The sequence below is a fragment of the Strix aluco genome, chromosome 8 (genome assembly GCF_031877795.1).
Source record: "Strix aluco isolate bStrAlu1 chromosome 8, bStrAlu1.hap1, whole genome shotgun sequence".
Classification (NCBI taxonomy): domain Eukaryota; kingdom Metazoa; phylum Chordata; class Aves; order Strigiformes; family Strigidae; genus Strix; species Strix aluco.
In genome coordinates this window covers 12,398,557-12,419,427 of record NC_133938.1, presented here as the reverse complement: position 1 = coordinate 12,419,427, position 20,871 = coordinate 12,398,557, and the positions used below count along the sequence as shown (strand labels likewise).

The 20,871-nt window shown below is 38.0% G+C and overlaps 1 protein-coding gene across 10 annotated transcripts in view; it reads left to right on the top strand.

The window, feature by feature from the left end:
• Positions 1–20,871, top strand: part of ST3GAL3 (ST3 beta-galactoside alpha-2,3-sialyltransferase 3) — a 202,714-nt gene that overhangs the window by 70,415 nt on the left and 111,428 nt on the right. For all 10 annotated transcript variants that reach the window (XR_012624126.1, XM_074832220.1, XM_074832228.1 and 7 more), the window contains one exon: positions 14,102–14,194. Coding sequence is in view for 9 of the 10 variants with exons in the window: in XM_074832220.1 (XP_074688321.1) it covers positions 14,102–14,194 (93 nt within the window). In the remaining variant the exon portion in view is untranslated. The remainder of the gene's footprint in view (positions 1–14,101; positions 14,195–20,871) is intronic.

Genomic DNA, 20,871 nt, shown 5'->3' with positions numbered 1-20,871 from the left:
GAATTACTGGCTTCTTAGATAGAATTGATTCATTACTTGATTTGTTAAGTGCAAACAAAGTCAAAAACTTATGTTTGGTGCTTTTAAAAGGGCCAGTTTCCTGAAGCTGGAAGTAATTATGAACCAAACCATGTGGGAAAAGAATGTAAAGCAAAAAATATGAATGGCTGGGCATTGTTTAGAGCAGTTTTATACTGTTTGCCCCAATAAGTTCAGTTTCATAAGAAAGAAGTGTTCATGGAAAAACAGTTTTACCAAGAATATAAGGGAAGACAGTGGTAATGTATTTATAGAAAAGGCAGAAGTGTGCAATAAATACATGGAGTTTTGTTCTGTTTGGATGAGGGGGAGAAAAAAGTGCTTTCCTTAGTATCAACAACAAAAATTCAAGCAGCAGATACCTAAGTTTTTATGTGCTTTAGAATTGGAATGTCTGGACAACATTCTTTGCAAGAATTTCTAAAGTAGCTGAGGACTTTTTGGACTGCTAGAGATTATTAATAAATCTTCAAACACTAGGGGTTCTCCATATTCTTGGCAGAAAAGTTGATGTACAAATATTTTAAAAGCAAAAAGGAGTGATTCATAAGCTTTTCAACCCATTTTTGATTCTGAGCACAGTAACGTAATGGCCAATAAGTTTCCACCGAAAAAAACCCTGTAATACATATAGTTCCAATTAGTGTGCATATTAAATAGGAAACACTTTTTGTTAGGTGGTCTTGTTCTTCAAGTGAATGTCCATGAAGGTGCCAGGTATCTGTGAGATAGATTTCTTTCTTGGTATGTTCCTCTTAGGACTGGGTTTGCACATTGGTGTGTTCTTTTAACCAACGAGTCTAGTTGTATGAAAACTGGGAAGTCTATAAAGAAAAGGCTCAGTTCTTTTTTCCCCTCCGTATCTGTAAGGTGGAACACTTACTTTGCTTGTAGTTCTTCACCACAGTAGCATTAACCTAATTTTATGTATGTATGTTTTCCTGGGGTGGATATGGTTACAACTAGTTAACTTTACAAGTTTCTGTTTGAAACTGTTGTTTGAGCAAAGATTTTTACAGTCGTTGCATTCACAGAAGGCTAATTTTACTTCAGTAGCAAAACCCAATTTGGGGATTATCTATAAGCTCATAAATGACATGGGGCCCTCCTGTTGCTTTATCCTCTTGGAAGAAGAGCATATAAAAAGCCACAGTTCATGTTCTTCCTTCAGAAAACTGTTCTAAAACTCAGAGATAAGTTACTTCAGTTTTGGTCAGCTTCTGCACTGGTAAGCTTCTTAAGTTTCTAGTTACTGAATATCTTCCTACAAAGACCTTCTTGCTCTCTGAATAACTTAAGAAAAATTGAATGGATTGGACTATCTAAGTAGTGATCATTCCCAAAACTTCAGTTAAAGAGGTTAGAAATACTGCATTAAGAAAGTTAAAGGAATTAGTCTCATTCTAGCTGGCTATACAGTTTACTGCAAGGACTATATGTTCTGTGGGATCATGGGTTTTGATATGGTTTTATGTTAAAACACTGGTGTTCGTCATTGTATTCTTGATATTGGTCATAATGAACAAAGTACCAGCACACATTGTGGAAACAGGTGATTTATTGCTGCCTGTCCTGAATCAAAGTTGTTGGGAGCTTATCATTAACTGATGCAAGAGTTGCCTCTGGAAATCCCAAAGGCATTTATGTGATCACCAAGCATCAACTCTTCTGCACCTGTCTGGCTTGACATACATCCCTTCTTGCAGGCAAGCACTGTTCCACCTCCGAAGAGAAATCTACTTCCCTTTTGTTTCCCCCTGGAAATGTTTTAGGGGATCCTTATCTGATTGTTGAATGGAAATCACGCATATTCCAGCAAGGGAACATTATACTGTTTATCAAGCCTGCCTCTGAAGCATGTCACTTACTCTGAAGAATGGACGTGCTGTGGTATCTAGACACAGCTTCGTTGTCAGCTCCTAATTTATATTTCTCTGTAGCTGGCTGTGGGGATGTTTTGTAAGCGGGGTGTATGGGAAGAGACAGCTTACTTTACTCAGTCTGCCTCTAAATTTGTCTTCTGCTTTGCTGTAATGTGACCAGAGATGTCAAAGCTTTGCTGTCAGTATGTGCTAAGAATGCCATGCATAACTTTTAAGAATATGTAGTAGGTCATCAAGGCAGGGAAGAGTTTGGTGAAACAAATGCATACAGACTTCTTGCATGCTGGGGAAGGACAGTAAAACCAAGACATACTTTTAACAGCTGTGATCTATTAGGTAAGAAAACAATATTTCATTTATGCTGAAAGAAGGCAGTAAGCCTTGTTGCTGTGCTTGAGAAGAATTGCCTAGCAGAAGAGAGAATGGTGATCTGTCAGGTAGTGACATGCTGTGAAACCATGATCCTTAGAGATGATAGGCTAGAGGAACTTTAGGTGAGAGACTCAACTCTATCATCCTACAGAGATGATAAACTAGAGGAACTCTTAGGTGAGAGACTGAAGGAATCCTGTTAAATATAATCCAGAGGTGTATTTTAGTTTACTTGTTCTGCTTCCAGTCTTATGACTGGAAACTTGACAGTAATTCTTGCTTAGTAAAAATATATTTTACTGTTTAAAGTTGTTCTAGAACTGAAGGACAAGGTAGGTTTTGATTAGCTGATAAATACAGAATATGCTTTTTCCTTGAGGAAGCATGACGTTGCTGTTGGCACACTTGCCAAATCTGCACTGGTGAAGTATTCTAAAGGACCCCAGACCTCACAAGGGCTGGTGGGAGAGCTGGTGTTGTGTGATGCCCACTGCAGTGAACAAAACATGATGAAGGCTACTTTGCAGCAGAAAGGTTACTTACAGCTGCGTCTGATGTGCCGTGTCAGGGAGGGAGTTGTGTAGCAATTGTTGCTGTAAGATGTTTTTGAGGTTATGGATGTTTGAATTGAATTGTGAGGCTCAGATGAGGTTTTCTCTAGTTGCTTTTGAGAAAACCAAACAATTAACTTCTATGAAATAGTTTGTAGTCTTACGTGTCACAGAAGCCTATGTGATTTTCTCAGTTTACAGCAGAAATGAAAACAGGCCAGAATGCTACTCCTGGCACTAGCTGCGGCCCAAGTCCAGCTCTCGGCAATGAGAATCAGGACCACAAAGGGCGGGACAGAAAATTGACTAAACATGTGTGTGCTGTTTCTTCCTTGTCTACCATGCAATCTGTTCCAGCTCATTAAAGAAGGATAATCTGAAAAGCCAACAAACAAAATGTTTTTGATTTGCATATTGAATATGTTTGGATACTTCTCAATTTGATTTCAGACCTTTTAATTCCTACTTCGAAACATATTTGCTCTGACACTTTAAAAGGGTTAAACTTGAAGACCTGAAAAATGTGAGCGGTGTCCTATACAGCTGCAAAATGTTCAGTGCCTTCTTCCTGTTCTTTTTCATCCTCTTTTAGTGACCCTTTTTTACATCGTTGAAGGCAGAAATCCCCAAAGGTGGTTGTGTCATTTGACTGAGTCAGGGACTCTGATCTGTACAGGATTCAAAGCTGTATTTCATCATTGTGAAACTCAGGCTTAGGTGATTTTTGTGAAGTGTTACTATTTTGATGAATTAACAAGGAGGAGAGGATAGAATTTGTCCTGTTGAAAAGTGAAACTTCCGTCAACGCTGAGCCTTGGAGCTCTCCTTTGGCCTGTACACCAAACATCTTAGAAAACCACTTCCCTCTCTCTTGCAGAGCCACAAATAACCTCCTTCTGATGTAGGACTGATGTTCAGTGAAGCTAGGGGTGATATAAGATGAAGAAAGGTCTGATTAATTGGGCTGTTCACAGTTTTTTTGAGACAAACTTTATCCTGTTCTCTGACTCATCTTGGTTACATATGGCAGTTTGGATGTTGGTTGGATGGCCTTTTCAGACAAGCAGCTGCTCTTTGATGTGAAAGAAAAAAGAAGACGTTATATTAGCAGAAGAGCATTCACTAGAACAATGTATGGAGTAAACAGAAGAGGGTGGGTTTTTTTTTTTCTGGGTGGCTCTGCAGCTGTTCTTACTGTTAAGGGTTCTGGCTATTCTTACTTATTTACCCTGAAGCAATTTGGATTTTTGTTAGTTTTGTGAGGGCCTGTTTAGTCACAGTATCTGCAAGGGTTCCTCCAGGTCAGGTTATGTATTTACAGCAATGTTTCTGGAGGAAACATTTTCCTCCCAATATGTAGCCTTCCTCTTCTTAAGACTTCAGTGTGGTTCTTACTAGATTAATTAGATATCTGTTTGAATTCATTACAACTATCTCTAATATAGGTCAGTGAAGACAGGTTTCTTTGGACTACTGTTTCAGAAAGAAGAGTGAGAGAAATTCAGAGCCTCATGATGATATACAGCATTTTGTAAAACTACTGCTAAATCACATTCCCCAGTTGTGAGGTTGCCTCTACTTACCATCTAAAGCAATTTGTTCACTGACCAATGTTTTTTTTTTTTCCTCTCAATTTCAGTCCAGTCGGGGGGGGGGGGGGGGGGGGGGAAATAAAAAAAGAAAGAATGCTCTTGCCATATCCAGAGTCGTCTTTTTCTTTGGTTAAGAAGAGTTGTTACTCCTTCCTAAGCTGTCCAGATCTTCCAAAGAAAAGTTTAAAGGGCAACCTTTATCACCCTTACCCCTGCAAAGTTACCAAAGAAACCACAAAAGGAAGGTGTTGTGAACTGTTCTTGTTAGAGTTTTGCTATCAGGTAGCTGAGAGAGATTTTTCCAAGTGGGATTTATTCCCCTAGGGTTTGGTCTCTGCCACTTGCCTGTGCAATAGATTTGCTACTGCAACAGAAAGGGTTGAACTTTATTTGTGGGAAGATAAAAATGGCCAGACCAAAGATTCACCTGCCCCAATGTCTTGTCTCAAAGTGCTCCCTAGAATTGTTTAGGAAAGGAGAAAAATACACCGGTGAGAAGCAATTTTTGCTCCAGCATTGCTCTCCAGCTGCTGAGGAGAGGAAGCTTTGGTGTTCCCAAGTTGGGGATGCTTTTGATCCCATCTGTACATCTGTCTCCTATAACATACCAATGTAAAGAAATCTATCGATTAACTGCATATTACATGAAAAGAAATGCTTCCTTCTGTCAGTGTTTTACTGTCTTTGGGATCATTTTGGTTGATGTTCCAATGATATGGGAAATAGTGAATAATAAATCACTGCTGATCTTTTCCATTGCATTCTGCTGTGCCATTGTGCTCTCACACCTAGCTAAACACTGTGAGTTTCTCTGAAATGAAGTGTTCCATAGCCTGGCTGTATTCTGCAATGAAATGAACTACGTTTTTCAAAAGAAAGATTTGGTGATTAAAACCTTAGTGTAACTGATTTTCTCATTTGGCTTTTAAAACTGCTAAGCACTGGACTTTGACATTCTAATCTACTAAACAGTAGTATCCACAGATGTAAAACTGTAATTTTGGCTATGATGCTTCAGGAATTCTTAGTTGATCTTTTTTCCCCCACAACTGTAGGCTTTGGGGCAGTATCTTTGTTTTCAGGTGTACTGATTCCTACTAGTCTGACCGGGGGATTCCTGAATTCTGATTGGGTTGAATTATTTATTCTCATCTCTCTAGCACTTGTTTCTCTCTCTTGGACCTGCACTGCTGGATTCATTACACTACAAATAGAAAAACACTGTTCCGGATCCAAAGAAAGCATTGCCTATTTGTAGATGTAACAGATGAGGGTTGGTGATGAAGACTTAAGGGTTACAGCAACAAAATGATGACATTTCAATTTATCTTCCTGCATTTTTTTATTTGGCCAAAAATGGATGTGATAGGTGAGTGTTTTATTTCCCATGAGACTTTTAATTGGCTCACTTTTTATGGCCATTGTGCTAACAAGTGAGTTTTGAAAGGTCTCACAGCACTTAATTTTTGCAACTTTTGAGAATTACACGTTCTAATATTAGGGAGCACTATCATTTCTGACTTTGGGGAAACAGAATTTATTTAGACATTCTTTAATTCCTTTAGAAAGCAGTTCAGGTAGGGATCCCAAGTGACTGCTGAGAGAGTTTTTATTGACTACTAAGTGAGCCCTAACACATCCCATCTCCAAAAAAGTGACTGTCCTCCATTTAGGTCATCTTTGTCTCTTATCTGTAAAACCAAAATGTTGATATTTATTACTGAGGATGGAAACTAGTCATTTTGGATCTATGGAAGCTAGAATAGATAAAAGTCCAATAATATACAAGCAGGAATTATGTTGATTATCAGCAAGTTACTTCATCATTAAGTTAAAAGTTTCTTTGTCCAAAGATTAATAAATAATTGAAAACTCAGGAAGCAGTCATCTTTTTTTTTTTTCCCCTTTCTTTGGTAAACAGCTGCTTTCTGTGAAAATAAAATTTCTGTATTTCATGCTTTTTGTTTAGTCTAACAATTGGTATTTCAGCCAGTTGTTTTCTCCTTTCCACATTTCTTTAAAAACACAAACAAAGCCTGAAATTGTCTGTTTTATTTACTCTTTATCTGTGTCTATTTGAACACAATTCTGCTTTCTCTCTGTGCTACTAGTCTTAAAGGTAAGATGTAATAGAAACAGAAATTTTTAAAAAAGGGGAAAGTTTATAAAAACCAAAGGAGATCAGGAATATTACTCAATTCTTGGAGGAATATGCAGCATGAGGTCACATACAAAATGTGCCATGGACTTTTCTTGGATTTTTTATGTGCATCCTTTGAATCTGGTTTTATAAATTCAGCATTTAGTTTCTTTATTTATTTATTTAAAACAAAAAAAAAAACTTTCTAGCTTAAATTTCTGATTCTTTTGTCCACAAGGATCCCAACACTTTTTTAGGAGTTGATAAGGGTTATTAATTGAGATGTTCCAGGCAGGGTTGTTGGATTCTGTGAATTATAAGAGATGGTACAATGATAAAGCCCTTTCTAATAGAGAAATCACTTATAGCTGTATTTCTTCAGATCTCTATGTATTTATTACTGCTGAGACTAATCTGAAATTCCTTCTTCTGCCCAGTGATCTAATTCCTAGTATGTCAAAGACTTGGAATGGAATTTAATAAGAAAGTAGGATCCTTGTGCCTTTTTTGTGGATGGAAACATCTTCAGTGTGTTTGTGCAAAGATGACATTTCACAAAGGGTTTTTGCCAATGCAGAAGAGTTTGCAGAAGAGTTGATGCTTGGTGATCACATACGTGCCTTTGAGATTTCCAACAGAGGCAACTCTGCATCAGTTTAATGATAAGCTCACAACTCCTTTGACTGACACATTGCCATTGTTAGTGGTCTGCAGCTGTTAGTGCCCCTCTGCCTAGCGTGCATTTCCCAAAGGGTAGCACTGATTGCATGTTGTGTCTTCATTCAGGGCTATGGAAGTGGGTCATGAGTTTTGGTGGAATGTCTTTAAAACTTTCTTTTCCTAGGCCCGTTTAATGTAACCTAATCTTCTTCAGCTGGTGTTCTTGTGTAGTCCAAATAAATAAAAGTATGTGTTGATTATCTTTGCTGTTAAGAAATTAATTTCATGAGAAGTCACAATTCTTGGTGGAGAAGCAGAACAGGACTTTTTTTTTAGCATGCATCATATCTTTTTAGAAAGAGGGATTTGGGCCATCTTTCCTTGTATTCAGTCATACAACCTCCTTGAGGAATTTGCTTACATACTGAAGTAACATTTGAAAATATTTACATCTATTTAGCTGGCTATAGTGTGATAGATGCATTTCCTGTCTCTTTCAGTGTAAGCATTCTGCTTTTCCTCCTCTTTCTATCTCCTCATTCCTTTCTTTTGTTTGTTTAGTTTTTCCTCAGCTGGAACTAGAAAAATAGCAAATATCACATGATCAGGCCATGTAGTTCTTTGAACCAAAGTTTGGAAACTTCTGACAGAGCTGTAATCAGAGTTCCTTAAACTTCTGTCTCAGTGTTTCTTAACCCACGCTGTGCTCCTGGTACGTGGCTGGAGCTCCACGTTCAACAAGAGGAGGGTTCATTGGCTCATCTTGTTTCCGTAGTGTCTTGCACTCAAGGAAATTCTGCCTGTCAAAATGACGTGATGATCATGACTCTACTTATAAAGTCAGATGTGCAAATATGTTTTTTCAGTCCCTTGCTGTTAACGGTGTATGGGAATTAACTACTATGTAGGTGAAGGCTGCTGCTGTTGTTAATGTCCTCTGTTGTTGTTAATGACTCTTCTTCCTCTGACTGAATAGCAGTAGCTGAAGGAGAGTAAAAGATCTGTATCACCAGACCTGCTAATGGTGTCCTCCCATGCCTTTAAGTGAACTGGTAGTATTTGCTGTGAGGTTGACAGTCTGTAATGAAGGGGAGAGTTGATGGGGCATGCACTTTGTCATCTATCTCTTTAACATAAGTCCTTGCCAGTTGGGAAGGGAAGGCTGGTTTATGGTTTTGTTTCAGGGTTTTCCCCCCTCAAGTGGAATTTATTGCTTTACAAGCTTATGAGATACTATGAAAAAGCATATTGAGGACTGGAAACTGTGTATTTATTAGGCTATAAATGATGTATAAACCAAATACCATTCAAAGATCTGTGACCCTTTGTTATTAATTAAAATATTAAAAAAAGTACACTCTAGCCATTCTGGTTGTGTCTTCATTAGTGACTTGTTTGGAGCAGTCCTGCAATTTTGAAGCAAATCCCGTAATTGTTTCTTACTGTATGCTGATTGAAATGTAGTCCTGGGTTTATCTGGGGGAAACTAAACTGAAAGCTTTATTCCAGGAGTCTACAAAATATAAGAGTCCAAACTAGAACTTGGCCTTTTGGCCAGCATTGAGCCATGTACGTATGGATGCGTCTGGCGCAGGGAATCTCACTGGGATCCTATCTAAAACAAAATGCCCTCAATTTCGTGTGGTGTGATGTGGGGTTTCAGTGTTAACTGTTTTGATTTAGTGATCTGCCCTTTTTTGATCTGCCAAATTACTTGCTGATATTATTTCATTGTTACTTCATAATAACCACTATGTTTTATGTGCCTTTCATTTCATGTTCTCATCTCATATCCTATTCATTCTTCAGGTATCATGACATACACTTTGTAGAGCTGCTGTATAGGTGTAAGACTCAAGTTATTTTGGACCAAAGAGAAAGAAACCCCAGGATGAAGGGACAACCTAGAGAGCACATTGTCAAAAAACTCCTTTTCCTTGTTTTGGATATGTATAAGTACATACATTTTGTGTGCAAGAATAACAGCAAGAGAAATCAGTCCTCAAATAATCTCAAGCAGTTGACTTTTTTCAGTTTCTACAATTCACAATTTAAATTCCATGTTGAAGGAAAAGCAGCAAAATCTGTCTCTTAAAGTGTATTTTGTAATATTCAATTACATGAGCTTAGTTGCAGACATTTTTTTTAGTAGTCCAAACACTGAGTTTGTATTACTAATTTTTTTTAAATCGGTTTAGATTCCAGTCCTATGAGGATGACATGCTGTCCTTGATCAAGACATGATGAAGGAATTAACCATGGTGACGTTTTCCTATTTGAGATTAAAAGAAGACGGACGTCTGCCAAATGCAAGCAGAAGGAAAAATTTTGTTACTTTTTCTAAATCCTCTGAAAGCAGCTGGATTTTTAACTTATCCAAATTGTGAAATTTTGTTAAGATTGATGTCCACATAACAGTGTAGAGAACCACAGAAAATCTTAATTCAGGATGTGTGCTAGTCTCATAGGAGAAAAGTCAGAAAAAAAAGTCAGGAAAAAAAGCAAGAGTGCATTTTCCTTTTAGTGAAATAAATTCCCTTTAACTTGACCCTCGTGCAGGCACTTGTTTAAAAACTGCAGATGTTTACAGTTACTGACTATGAATTGTTTCCCTCATTTACTCCGGATAAATTTATTGTCTTACTGGTTTTTCCTGCACAAAATCTCAGCAAAATTTAAGGGACCACGGTGTCATCTAATTATATTCTTTCTGCTGTCTCCACTAGCTCTTTAACTACCTCGCTCAACCCAGCTGATGCTTTCACTGTAACTAGGAGCATGAGAATCAGGAGCTGGAATAATGTGCTTGGACCTGGAAAATGTAGAGGAGATTTGCACCTTTGTGCCGTAAGAGTCATGATAGCCCCGCCTGGCTTACTGCAACAGCTTTCTGTGTGATCGGGATAGCCGTGTTTTCCAGGCACAGTAATGGAGCTTGTGAGATGAAGCTATTTACTAGTAAAGCACTAAGAAAGTAATATTGTTTGGTTTGGTGCATAGTTCTTGACCCATCTGTTGTAAGCAGCATTCAGGATTATAAAACGAGAATCAAACATAAGCTCTTGTAATGCTGTGCACCATGTTTTGCTAATTTGTTAGGCAGCCTTTGCAGAATATGATACTGCTTCTTCCATTTGGAAATAAGAAACATAATCAGAGAAGCAGCAATATATGCAGCAGTATAATAAGTACATTGTCATCAGATAAGAAGGAGATGCTTATTCATCCACTTCAGTTCTGTACACATTTTTTTTATTATGGAATTGTGTACCTACTAACAGCAGTGTGATTTTTACAAAGTTGGATTTGTTCGAAAAATGTATAGTTCTCTATGGGGCACTTCATGCGGGATGTTTTGCAGTCTGATTTACGGAAGAGCAATCTCTGCAAGATCTGTGAATCTTGCAGGAAAAAAACACAAAGCAAATGTATATATCTACAATTATGTTAGCTTGGATAGCTTCATGTGGTAGCAGAACGGTAGGCAGCAAGGCTGTATCCCGCCTTACTCTAAATGTTTTGCTTTGAGTTACACCTGATGTAGCACATTATCATTATCAATGTGCTGGCAATGACAGTGTGTGCTGTGTGGTCTGAAGCAGTTGAAGCAATAAAATGTGCCCCTAGATAGATTTAAAATGTAGAGTGCCCATTTCTAGTTTTCTGTAGCCTGCTGGCTCAATATGTGGCTAGAAGAAAGGAGATGAGCAAATGTTGAATGATGCGAGATGGCAGCTACAATTGGCTTACAAGAATTGTTCTGCCTCTGGCACTCCGGATCATGAACTTCATCACATCCAAGAAATGTTAACAGCTCGGCCCCTCAGGCTTTAGCAGCTCTTGACTATCTTTGTGGGTTTTGTAATTGACAGCTCCACCATCAGTATGCGGCTCTGATTGGCATTCTGTGCGACTCAAATGCATGAGGGTTTCAGCCTACTATTCTTTTGCAGAAACACCATGATGGGCATCTGAGTGACATTTTAATTTGATAATGAAAGCGCCATTAAATCAGAAAAGAGAAAAATGCCTGTGTTTGTGGCACAAGATATTTTGTGTGACCACTGAGGTCATTTGAGAAAGGCCTGCTCTTGAAATAGTTATACAAGTTTGCCAGCAATGACTCACTACCGTGGTGGCTGCAGATAAAGTCCAGTCGCTTTCTACTTGTTTTTTAAGATTTTGCTATTAGGGGTTTCTCTATGTTGCTTAAACAATAAAAATCCAGCAACACTTAAGTTTGCATGATAAAGATTAAGATTTCCCACGTTTCTTCGTATCTAAAATGTTGCAACAAGCTCTGATCTGTACACTCTGCTGTCCCTTTTGACTATGTCAGAAGGGGATATGGTTTAGCAGCATTAAAACCTTCTGTTTTGTCAGCAACAGGCCTTTCCTTCCTGTGCCTATTTCTAAAGACAACCTGACCGGAGTCAGAACACAAATCATTCAGTGCAAGTCTTCAGGATTCAAACTTCTAGATGCTCACGTCTTAGATGCTTTCTCATCTCTCTCATTTAGAGATGTGTATTATAATGTCACCTATGGAAACCAAAGTTGTGAATTTGGGTTATGCTAGACAATGTTACACCTGTATCTATCTCTCTATGTCTATATAATATATTTAGAGAAATATAAACTTTGCTGTAAATAAGTGATGGTGTGAATAGCTAAATTTTTTTGTTCTACCATCCTATAGATGAGGAATTGTGATAGTAAAATATATACAGGAAATCTGTGACAGAATTAGAATTGGGTCCATGTTCTTAAGTTTTTTCCAGTGCTTTTCATCTGCAAAGGTCTGAAGAAATTATATACTTTATTTTCTCCAGTTCATTACCTCTTCCAGCTGTTGAAGGTTTAGATTTTTATTCAGCAGAAATAGATTTTATTCTTTAAGAACTACAGATTTAGGAGGTTTTGTAGTGTATGCAGCTAATTGTAAAATCAACTGTCCATCTATTGATCACACAGTTGGAACTGGCTAGTGATCTCTTGGGAAGTAACCCCAGGATCAGTACAAGAAGGACAGCAACTATCAGTTCAGCATGGTGTTACTGTCATTCAGATATGTAATTTTGCCAGCTGGGGTTCTGTTTGCACCACTGCTCACAATCCCACCAGGACCTTGTCTTCAGCTCAGGGGTCCACTCATTTGAAACTCTCTGAATCCATGCTCGTTGCAGTTTAGCAGTAGTTTGCTAGTTAAGTGATGTTGGTGATGTACATGTTGGTGATGCCTGGAGAAGAAAACGTGGTTGTGATGATAATGGGCTCTTCAAAATTATTTTTCTGGATCTGCTCTGTGGATCTGTACTGTCATTTCATTTGACTCCTACTGTTGACTTGTAGGAAAAAACCTTTCATTACTTGCCTACTGCTAACAAAATGGTGTAATAAATACGGTATTATTGATTGACTCTTTGCAGTAGTTAACACTTGCAACTTCACTGAATATTGAGCATGTAACTGTAAATGCTTTTTTTTTTAAAGGAATATTAATATTTCTCATACTGTGACTGGCATTAAGGTATCTAATGTTACTTGGAAAGCACAAGTGAGTTAACTCTTGTAATGTTTTCATGAAATGGATGAATATAAAAATTTTGCAGGTGGTGATTAGGAAAATTAAATGTTTTCCATGTGTTATGGTTTAACCCCAGCCAGCACCATGCAGCCACTTGCTCACTTCTCCCTGCCCCCCCCCCCCCCGCCCCCTGTAGGATGGAGAGGAGAATCAGAGAAAAAAGTAAAACAGTTTAATGACTAAAAATATAATAATAGTAATTAAAATGAATATAGCAAACTAGAGAGAGAAATAAAACCCAAGAAAAACAAGTGATGCACAATACAATTGCTCACCACCTGCTGACCGATGTCCAGACAGTCCCTGGGCAGTGATCCGCCCCTCCTGGCCAACTCCCCCCAGTTTATACACTGAGCATGACGTTCTGTGGTATGGAATATCCCTTTGGCTAGTTCGGGTCAGCTGTCCTGGCCATGCTCCCTCCCAGCTTCTGGTGCACCTGCTCCCTGGCAGAGCATGGGAAACTGAAAAATCCTTAACTTAGGATAAGCACTACTTGGCAACAACTAAAACATCAGTATGTCATCAACATTATTCTCACACTAAATCCAAAACACAGCAGTGTACCTGCATGAGGAAGAAAATCAACTCTATCCCAGCCGAAACCAGGATACCAGGTTACTCAGTAGATCTATGGTAAAAGTATGTACTGGACTTAAATATAGTTTCTGGAGTTGCTAATCTTGTTTCCGTACAAAAACTAAATGAAAAAAACCCCAATATTCTAAATTTGGCCCCAAAATCACTAAGCAAGCTGAATTAAGACGCATCTCAACAGAACAGCAGCCATGTCGTCTGTTCCAAATACTGAAAGTATGCATCCCTTGATGATAGCCTGTCAGAACTGCTCAGCAGTTTGTTTCAAATGCTGGAAAGGTATCTTCTAAATAATACTCTAAATACTTTTCTATAATTTTAGCTTTGATCTTACTTTAGAAAAATAGCCAAAGCAAAGTGCTGTTTGTTTTCTTCCTTTTGAAAGGTTGAATTCTAAAATGATGTCTTGATATTTTTCTTCCATGAGCTTTACTTTCCTAGGTATAAAAATCTTTCATCAAAACTAGTAGTTTAGTGGTATTTCAGATATCTTTAACCCTATCCTTTGTTGTTCTCCTGTGACACTATATTGTGACAAATGAATGCCCATCTGTGTTTGCTGTTATTCCTCACAGCTGTTTTTCAGGAAAGCTATAAGGAAAAAAAAAAAAAACTTGGGTGGTTGCAAAAGCCAGTTCATAGCCAGGAGTAGTCCTGACTCTCTACTTATCTTTTCACAGGCCTCCAGAATTGGCATCAAAGTATGCAAATTTCTCTGAGGGAGTGTGCAAGCCTGGTTATGCATCAGCGCTCATGACTGTCATCTTCCCAAAGTAAGTAATTACTGTGGAGTTTTTTCCCCTCTTCCCCTGATGACTACTTATCCTTCAAGGTGGGTGATCTGCAGAAATTGTCTTGAAAAGTGTCATTATTCTCTCACTTGATTGGTTCAAGGGGAGACCAGTCTTGAAATACTGGGCTATTTGAGTGGTCACTGGCAATCGCTTAATTGATTTCAGTCTGACTAGGAGCTTGCTCAAAGAATAGAGAGTTCTGTGTGTTGAATAATGAAACAAATTATATTGTCAGTGCATGATACAGATGTGTGGTCAAGCTCACTGGTGGTACCAGGTGATGCAATCCTTAGGAAACTTCAGTCATGAAGTGACAGATTAAGTTATCTGGAGTAGTAAAGTGTGTTGCTGGTTGGTTTTTTTGGTTGGTTTTTTTTTTTTTTACTTGGGAGAACAGAGTAAAGCATTCCTCAAGTGCCTGGAGGCTTTGCAATAGTGTTTTCTAAAGAGTTTAAGACACGTTAACAAGTCATGCATCTTACTGTGTTGAGAAGTTATTGTTAGCTGAAGTGTTAGTTTCTTCGGAATTGGTTTCCCTCTGAAAGGGTGGAAAGTTGCACTGCCATTTGATAGCGCTCAGAAATGAGGAATGTAATCATAACAGATCAACCAAAATTTACCTTTAAATTTGGCTTATGGCTTTCTCTAATGCACCATGTGGCTTCTGCATTTCAAGAAGTTTGTAGAATTGCTGGAAGACAGTTCAGAAGACAGATTGGCAAGAACATTATATTGTTGAAGCTCAAGGATCTCAGTTTGGTTCATCAAATGGAAAATTTGACCGAATGGTTAATTTGACCTTTGTACAAGCTTCTAATGCATGTGGAAAAAATGCTCTAGGGCAGTGATCTTTTTGGCAAAAAAGGTTGTGGACTTTTTAACACAACTGGTGATTTTCTAAAAGATATATTTTATTTCTTTTGAGGAGGGACTTTCTGTGACTTGCACATATAGAGGTCAGGTTGGGTGACCATGGCCTTCACGCCAAGCCTGAAACTGGTGGTATCTTCTTTCTTTGTTTTTATTGGCAAACATGGTATCCGCAAACTTTAAAAATTAAAAAGAAGAATCTGACATTGCCTTGTAACCACAGCCAGGCCTTAAAAACAAAATACTAAGTGTTGAGACTATGTTCTCCATCACCAGTGTAAAACGAACAATTATCAGTATTATCTTCTGTGTGAATTTTGGAACTCTGGTTAGAATATAAATAAATACTAGAACCGAAGGTAGATACATTATCATTCTCTTCTTTTAAGAACTTTCTGAGTGCTTTTAAATCTGTGTTTGTGTATATATTAAATGTAAATAGTATAGAAGATGAATATAAGGTAAATTAGCTGTGATGAGATGTCTGAAGCTAAAGCCTTCCTTTCTTTATACAGCTGAAACCTAACTGCCCTTTACAAGGCTGTTGTTACATATTGATTCTGCAGAGATAAATCATATACACTGAAGAAGAAAGACTGTGTAATACAGTTAAGGCCAGAAAAATACCATTAATGGTCCCTTATCCTAATTTGTTTCATGACACAGGACATGATGTTTTCTTCCAGTACATTCATCATGGATCACAGGCTAGTGAGCTTGACTTAAAGATTTCACTTGATGGAGAATCTGGTAATAAAGTGCTATATTATTGCTATGGATAAATTCATTATTGCAAAAATATTAATTTTATTTTAAGTTTAAATTTATTTAAGGCTTTGCCTTCAAGGAGGTTTTTTGCCTACTAGAATCCAAAGTGTTACTTACTCTCTCACTCAGTAGCTACTTACAGATCGCTGTTCAGTCACTTTTTCCCATTAGCTAACTGCATTGACTAATACCACGCAAAGAGGTAGTAACTTGTCTCTGGTCTAACTAGGTGGTTGTTGTCTTGTTCATACATTGAAAAATCATAGTCATAGTTCTAAAGACAGCATCTCACTGAGGATTTATGTTCAACTGCTTCTCTAACATGAACCCTATATGTCTAACCTTACTAAGGTAGACATTTTTTTTCAGGATGTCCTTTAATTCTTAATTAATTGAAGTCAGTGTCAGACATTTCATTATTTTACCTAGGAACAGTGTAAGGATGGCTGACCAGTAGTTCTGCAAAGAATTCCATGCTACACTTAAGATTCTTTCTCTTTTGAAACTTCTCTCGTACTCAAAGAACTACTCAAAGTTAATATTACTAAGCCAGGTATCGTAGTGTAATATAGTTAGAACTCTTAAAGTCCAATTAGCTTGCCTGTTGATTTAAGAATTTGGGCTGCATGATTTCTTTTATTTTAGCTTTTATTTTCAGTTGCTCTTATCATTAGGAAAACATCATCTCTGCGGCTGACATTTTTCAGGCTTGGTCTTTGCCATAAAATGTGTGGTTTTGTTGGGTTTTTTTATTATTTGGATAAAGCTGGTTTGGCTGTTTTCAAGCATGAATAAAATGAATGTTTTCCCATTCTAAAGGTTCCTGTCTTTTTAGTGCAATTTTAAATGTAAATAGGCAAAATAAGATGGAAATAGTTGAGATGGAATAAATATTTTTCAAAGGATGTAACTCTTGTTGGTAAGTGCTTCTTTAATGGTAAAAATGTGAGTTCAGACTTTACCAAGCACAAGCAAGCACTAGGTAGATTAAAGAGCAATACTCTGAGAAATCTCAAAATGTGGTTGCTGGTAAGGAAAGACCAAATGGTGGGTTTTTTTGAGGTCCTTGTTCAATCAGTTCTCATTCTAGCAATGCTTGATGCCTTCATCAATAATCCTAGCTGGAAAAAATCCTGGGTTAAGTGTGCAGATGATAGGCTTACTGGAGAGTACTAAATAAAGGATTGATTACTTTTAGAGAACAATCTGGATTGCCTGATTTAAATGGCCACAGTCCAACAAAATATATGTTAATACATCCAATATGAAATAAGACATCTGGTAGGAACAAATGCAGCTTATACCTTCAAGATAGAAAAACCTCTGTCTTGGAAACAGGCACAAAGAAAGCTTCATGTAATCTCAACAAAATACCATAGCTGAAATGCTGTTTCAGATTCATATGTACACACGTACGTTCATAAATTTTGTGTGTAGCACTGGCTTAAAATTAAAAACCTAAACTCCCTGAAAACCCCACAACCTGAGACTTCTGGAATACTGTGTCCAGTTTTGATGGTGAAAGTCCGAGAAGGGAGGGGAAACAGAGATTGAAGGAAAGGCACAAAAATGAACAAGGACTGGCTTAAACAGTAAAGTAAACAAGGCTCCTAGAAATAAGTCATCTTTCTGAAGCAGGAGTTGTATCCAAATGAGGAGAATAGGAAAGAGCATTAACTTTGACAAGTTAAATATAGACCATAATGAAGTAGGCCAAAAAAATGTTGAGGAACAACTTTATAAAGGCGTAAAAAACCCAAATAAAGCTTTTTGTCTAACTGTCAAAAGCAGAAAGCCTGCCAGAGATCCCGATGGGCTGATAGATAATCATAATATTACATGTGAGCTAAGGCAAGGTAAAGCTATAGCAGAGAAGCTATTTGCATTGCTATTCACTGCAGAACAGTTCCCACATGGAGCCTTCCTTTCTGGGGGACAGGCTGGGGGACGTTGACAGAAGGTTGACGTTTTGGAGCAAATCAGCACAATGAATTGCTAGGAAAAGTTCTCACTTTGCGAAGAACTCGGTGGTGAAGTTGCTGAGTTACACACAGTTGCGTATAATCATTGCTTAAATTGGCCTTAGAATGGAAGAATGAAAAGCAGTAAATGTGTCAGGCTTTTCAAGAGGGGCCTGTGGAGCATTTGGGAAACTGGAAACCGATAGTGAGCCTGGTTTCTGTATTAGGCACCTCAGTAGAGACCATAAAAAAAGAATAGAATTAGTGTTCGGTCACAGGACTAAAGGTGATGATAGAGAGGAGTCAAGTTGTCTTCTGCAGCAGGAAGTCCTGCCCTGTAAATCTGCTCATGGTGTTTGAATGACTGGATAAGCGTTTGATAAAGGTGATTTAACGAATACAGTATGTCTGGATTTCTTTAAAAAGCAAAACAACAACAAAAACCCTACCAAAAAAATCAACCAAACACATGGTGTTTTAAAAACTGTTGGGAAATTAAATTGGTGTAATCCTGTAGTGGTTAGGTAGTGACTAGGTAAATATTGGAAACTGTATGGAAAAAAAATAAGATTGGACAGCACAGCTGTGTTACCCCTGGATTCCTCTGGAGAACATGTGCTGCGATCTCTGCTGTTCCAAGTGCTCATAAACTATCTGGAACGGAGGATGAATAATAAAACACTGACACATTTTTCCAGGTAGCAAGACCAAAAGCTGACTGTGAGGAATGTCAGAGGGATCTCACAACACTAAGTGATGGGGCAACAAAATAGCAGGCCAAAATCAGTTCTAATAGATGTAAGGTAGTGTTTGTTGAGAAGATTGGTCTGACAGCATATACCTAATGATGGACTTAGTTATGCTTTGTAAATTTGGAAAGAGATCTTGGAATTACTGTGGATGGTTTTGTGACTTATTGACCAGCAATGGTTAAAAGACCATGGACATATTGGGAGATAAATGCAGAAAACCCAGGAATATGTTATGACAGTGTTATGACACTGTATAAATACCCCTTACACCTCTATCTTCAATAACACATCTATTTCTCTTCAACTAATTTTGAAACAGATCTAGAAGAATTATATATAGTGGTAATAAAGACTAAACAAAAACATGGAGCTCTTTCCATGCACAAGAAGGTTGAATAGACTTCGACTTTCCAGTCTGAGGTAGAGCAAGCAGAAGGTATTCACAAGTATGTGTAACATAGTGAATGGTATGGAGAAGATGTTTAGGTGATTGCTTCTCTCACCACAAGATTTGGAGGTATTAAATGTAAATATTGTGCACCAGATTTAAAATAAACAAAGGGAAGTGCTATTTCATGCTATTTCCAGTTATATTTTTCTGAGAATGAGTTCCATAGTGGGTAAAAGATTTTAAAAAATTAAAAAGCTTGACAGTCTGGTTCTATTGACTGTAAGGATTCAGAAGCAGGCACAGAAATTTCTTAAGTTACAGGAGGCTGGAACCTAAATTGATGTTGAGGGCAGAGTGTAGCTTTATATATTCCCTGTTTCTCAGACTTTTTACTGAAATATTGGCCAGTGGACACAGACATCAAGTATTGGACAAAATGGACGTTTGGTCTAATCCATTGTGCCCATGCCTGTGGTTTTGTTTTGTTTGATTCTGGGTTTCTTTAATTATTATGCCTTAAAAGCAGACTGGCATAGCTTCAGAAAAACATGCTGTAATCTGAATCATGACAGCGGCTCCCCACCAAGAGCAATGGACGCATGATCTCAGAACTGCATCTCAGTGTAGGACCTGGCTAGCTGGGCTGCATCTGCTGCTCACTGTAAATGAAGGAGTTACCGAATTTTTCACTTTCCAGGATAATACGATTCTGCCTCTTGCAAATCTCCCATCTCCCAACAGTAGATAATGACTCAAAGTGCCTGAAGTAAGGTTACTGGTTTCGGAATGACACAAAGAAAATGACAAGTGGTAAAATGGCATCAATAGGTCAGTGAATTAGACTACTATGTTCAGTGAATTAGACTATTTTTAGTAGGTCTGAGGTCACCTACAAGTCTGGAGCTAATGCTTTGACCTTTTTGTAGAAGGCACTAACTTGTGTTTGCAGTGGTAACACTGCAGTCTCCTGCCTGTCTGGCCTTACTGTGGAAACGATGTTGCCTGTGTACAATTCTTTCTATGCCCTATTCTTTATCAAATGAGAAAGGAGACCTCTGCCCACGGTTTGCGGCTGACATGCCAGCCTGGGACAGTTCAGCTACTGACAATTTTCCAACCACAAGCCCTTGTAAGTTGGCAGCTAATACTAGAAATTAGAGGAGGCGGGAATTAGAGAGGGAATGTCTGCAGCCTGCAGACTTGTGAATCTGAGTTTGGAAAGAGAACATGGTAAACAAGTATTTAAAGAAAAAGAATATCTGAAAGGATTTTGGAATAAGGGGGAAAGGGAAGTTCAATATACAACAAATCTATAGGTGTCATGACCAAAATAGTGAATTTAACGTTTGTGATTCAGATACGTAAGACTATTTTTAGCACCAAAGATATGATCATAAACATCTATTTCTAGTTACTTGGTGCTAAGAAATAGTCTTATATGAATCACAAACTTCTTTAAGTCAGTTCAGAAACAAAATCAGTTTGGTTTGTTTGATTATTCTGGTGCAAACTTTCTATCGATTAGCAATTGGCATTTTCTTCAGTCTTTGGGTTTTTTGCTTATCTTTCAGTACCGCAGCCTGTTCTCCACTCTGAGGAAAACCAGCTCTCCTGTAAACTCTTCTGGGCTTGTATGTTCATGCTGAATTGTTTCTCTGTACATAAAGTTCAAAAATTTTTTAAGCTTTCATATCAGCGGAGAATGCATAACACAAATTTATGCCAGCTGTAGAAATTTCAGTGGCTTTCTTCTGTCATTCTTTCTGTCATTCTGTGGGTTTTTTTCTGATGTTTATAAACTCCTGTGTATTTCTCCACTTCCACAGGCCAGTTGTGTATAGCTGGGACAGCTCCGGAAGGACTTTCTGTAGAGTGTACAGGGTAGACTCCTGTCTCCTTGATACCAGAGCTTGG